Below are 4,424 nucleotides of genomic sequence, written 5' to 3'. Positions count from 1 at the left end.
TTGGTTTAAATGCATCTTTTTTAATCGTTTTAAAAATAAAAATATTTTTTTACAAAAACTAAAAAATATTTTTTTAAAACGCTCGAAACACTTCCTAAATAAGATGAAATAATATTTTCAATTAAGTCACCGGCAACAATGAATGTTGAAGTTTCTGATGAAGCTCCTCGTCATGTCAAGGCAGGGAACGTAATATATATTCTGTCCCATGTTAGCATTACACAATCATGTCACAGCAAGATATGCATGGTATCGGAATGCGTTCTCACTTTTTAAGTAATTTAATATGATAATTTTCAATATGATACGTGTCAATCACAACATCATAGCAAAGTGTGTTCGAAATCCCCACCGACCATAAATAGTTATAAAAGGATCATTCAGAAACTCAACCACCATCAACAATGGAGAAAATCCAGGAACTACCTGGAGTTGATGAAGAAACTCATTCTGATCAGTCAGAACTCAGAAGAAAACATGAAATTACATTCTGAACCTGGAGAGATACAGAGTCTGTCAGTAACATTTTCCCCAGAAGCTAATGGCAATAACATCTAACAATCAAATACATTCAAGAGAGACAGTACTGGTGTAAGCTTAAACACATGCTGCCTGCTCCCTTACAACAAACAGAAAAGTGTCAACTGCCTATAGAAAGAAATAAAAAAGATAATCGAATGAATTAAATTAACCCAAAAAACAGGAAAAAACAAACTCCACCTCCTAGAATCTTTACACACCCGTTAAAGAATTCACTGGCAAATTCTCAAGCAGGCAAACATCGTCGCCATTCCATGATAATAAGGGTGGCTGCACAATGAGCAAGAGCAGCAGCAACAACAAAAACGTGGAAAATCTGATGACTGTGACCTACAATATCAAACGCACCAGGTTTCCATCTCTCCGGGATCCTAGTGACGTAAAAGAATGCCCCAATTCCATACAAAAACCCCATGACGATCTCATACACAAGCGACACGCGTATTTGGTGCTGATCCCAGTGGAGGATCACTGCATGAGTAGCCGGAATTACTCCTAAGAACCCCATGAAGAGGAAGAGGCCGGCCCTCAATGACCTGAAATGGCTACTTGATAGAGCCGGTGTGAGTAGAGTCAGAACGACTAGAAAGCCGACTAAAGTGATCGAGGAGAGATAACAGAAGCGCCAGTAGGGGTGATCTGAGAAGGCGTAGTATATTGGGGCAAAAAAGGAACAGATAATCATGAGGGCAATGCCGGTGTAGTCCAGTCTCCAGAAGAAGTAGTAGAAGCGTTGGGAGTGGCAGGCGAAGAGGTGGGACACTGTGCTGAATATCAAACAGGTCATTGCTCCCACCAAGAAAACAAGCCAAGGCCATAAGGGAACTGAATCAGAATCTTTACTGGCATGCACGATTGGTGATCGAGCAATCTGTCCCACATAAGAATCCTGCATATTATACAATAGAAATTGGAAGGTAATTGTACCTCTATCAGAATCTTTCTTGACAAATTATGAACTTAATACGAAAAGAAAAAGTAATTGCAAGACTTAATATGTACGTAAAACCTCTTATATTTATGGTTGCTTAAGATCAGTAGATCACTTTCATACTTTGATGATTTTGTGTGAATTACAATAAAAAAATTATACATTAGCTATTTATAATAAGGCAGTTAAAATTACAATTTTACTCCTGAGTATAGTTGAATCTGCCGTCAGTAGGTTTGAATGCAATATTGGGACAAATTCCACATTTCAATAAACTCATCAAGTGATAGAGAAATATTAGAGATATTTCATGATATATATAGATCAGCAATAGGTGCACAATAAAAGAAATAAACACTTGATAGGTTTCAATGTGTATATATCATCACAACCATGAGCACAAAGTCACAGTGCCTTCTTCTGCATGCAAGTCCACAACTCAAAATTCTCCTATCACATGTCCATCGAAATACCTGCTCGAATCTTTCAATAAAAAGTATCTAAACTTGTATAGGCTGGTGGGATTCTCTATAGGTTGGATATAAGTAGCTTAAGCATATTCAACAATCTCGGAGGACCAAAGGTGTAAAATATAAGCTTACAACAAGTTATTTCAATCAGCATAAACTATATGACAGTTGTATAGGTCGGCTGCGCCATGTGCCTGATTGAGTATTGTTTGAGAAAAAGCCCACAACTTAAATTAAGGACTAATCAGATGATTCCTATTGCATACTCATTGCCTACAGCTTACTTATCTTATTCTACAGCTTACTTTTCTTATTTGATAATTAAGCTCTGTTATTTCTTATTGAAACAGATTATTGTCTTAACAAGAATGATCCTTGCGGTGCAAACCAGCTAATTAATGTGCTTCTATTATGTGCTTGAGCGGACCAAGAATTTTCCTTTGTAATTTCATAAACCACTGCTTAATCTTTTATTTCACTTTGATAGAAAACTATTATGATTAACTTATTCGAATGCATTTAAATATAATCTCTTCCACTAAAATTTTCTCTTGTTCTAATAAATGATGTGATATTAATAAGAGGAATCACTACTTTAGAAGGATAATACAAAAATACATACCGGAAAAGGATCCAATAAATTCGAAAGAATTGAACAAGGGAAAAGAATAACTTTTTAATTAAAATTGGCAAGTCATATTGAACACATAAAAATGGAAATAGAGTGATGACATATGGAAAGACATGAAAATTTTTATCCAAATTAAGTATCATTGGATCGAATGCACTTAACATGTGATTGATATCCCACTCCCCGAGACAAAATTTATTCCATGATCACATGGAATGGGACCAACACCAGACTTGTAGGAACAACTTTGTCCATGGAATCAACATGTGAGCTTGGGACCCATATTTTGTTCTTTTTTTATGTACTTAGTGATGTACCATTATGCTCAAATTTGTTGGGAAATTCTAATCAGCCACAGACTTATGAATTTCAATTTAATATATGGGATGAACTGTACTTTGACACGTGATTAGTGATGATTTTCAAGAATAATTAATAATACTTATTACATAATTAATTAAATATGAACACATTATGAGGGGAAGAAAAAGATATAGATATTCTTGTATTTCGTCTGCTCTTTTTCCTCAAAGGTGGATAGCAATCAAGATGAGAAAACACTAACCGTAAAGAAAGCATTGGAGGCGTTGGATCTGTAGATCGTTTTGGAAGTCAGCCATCCGTCGCTTCTCTCCCCAAACAAGGTCGCTATCACGTTCTCGATGCTCATTTTCTCTGTCAAGCTCATTACCATCATCCCCATGAATATCATAAATCCCAAAAAATGCCTGTAAAATATCAACATCAATTCTCAGATTATGAAGTTGCAATTGTAAAATTGGATCTCGAGGATTTTCAAATTCATTTTCTTATTTTATAAATAATTTCTAAAATGTTTGAATGTATTAATTCAATAAATTTTAAGTTTTTTAACTTTTATCCGTCGAATTAAATCCAGGTACTTGCAGTAGTGCTCACGAAATCCGGACGAAAATATCAAATAAAATGCTGAATCAAACAGAAAAGTGCACACACAGAGCAAGAAATCGTGCTTCAGTTATTTATAACAAATTCAGAAATTAATCATCAAGTGGTTTTAGGAGGAAGGAGTTGTGTGTGTGTGTGTGAGAGAGAGAGAGAGGGAGAGAGAGAGAGAGAGATGCACTGACGTCCAAATGTTCAAAGTTTCGTTGTGCAAGGAGAAAATGCTGAGAACAACATCTTTCAAGGGCCATTCACATCTGTAATAGTCCCTTATAAACTCATTATCCTTCAAATACTCCGGCAACGCCTCGTACTTCAGCAGCACCCTCCCCTTCGCCTTCGCCTTCTCCTTCTCCTTCTCCTTACTACCACCACCACCGCCACCGGCCGCCGCCGCCGCCTGCCCCGAAAAGCTGAAGCCGCTCCTTGCTCTTCGTTTCTTCATTTTCCTCTCTCAATATACCCTCCGCCGGAAGAGGAAACCGGACCCTACCTTTTCCGGCGAAATCACCACCTGAATAACGACGTTTCCTTCTTGGCCGGCTCCGATGTACACAGCTGTATGTATGTATATGCGCTCTCCTGCACATATAATGCAGATATTTGTGTATATGTAACACCAAGATTGGAGCTCTGACGCGGGGCGCTGACAGTTTTATACTCGCAAGGAATACCGTGTCACTGTATATTTGATTTGTTGGAAGATATAATCAGGTGTGCTACATACTATGACAAACTCTTGAAAGTCAAAGGCAATAGCGAATAACACCAAACAAAATCACACACGTGTGGCTACGAATTTAGATCGAAAGCAGGTGATTTTCTAACCCAAAAGTTGGTACGACTGGTCTGAGAGATTGAAATTTGGCGGAAGGTGAGCAATGTGATGGGAGTGGTCAATTTTTTATTTTTTCTTATAATTTGTGTG

At 37.2% G+C, this 4,424-nt stretch overlaps 1 protein-coding gene across 1 annotated transcript; it reads right to left on the bottom strand.

The window, feature by feature from the left end:
- Positions 337–4,137, bottom strand: LOC105155401 (heptahelical transmembrane protein 2). The gene is made up of 3 exons (XM_011071275.2): positions 3,682–4,137; positions 3,138–3,300; positions 337–1,429 (listed from the first exon to the last, which is right to left on the bottom strand). Exons 1-3 carry the CDS (start codon positions 3,939–3,941, stop codon positions 767–769), a joined length of 1,086 nt encoding a protein of 361 aa, XP_011069577.1. The 5' UTR covers positions 3,942–4,137; the 3' UTR covers positions 337–766.

The sequence above is a fragment of the Sesamum indicum genome, linkage group LG2 (genome assembly GCF_000512975.1).
Source record: "Sesamum indicum cultivar Zhongzhi No. 13 linkage group LG2, S_indicum_v1.0, whole genome shotgun sequence".
Taxonomy (NCBI): Eukaryota; Viridiplantae; Streptophyta; class Magnoliopsida; order Lamiales; family Pedaliaceae; genus Sesamum; species Sesamum indicum.
This window is presented reverse-complemented; position numbering and strand designations above follow the sequence as displayed.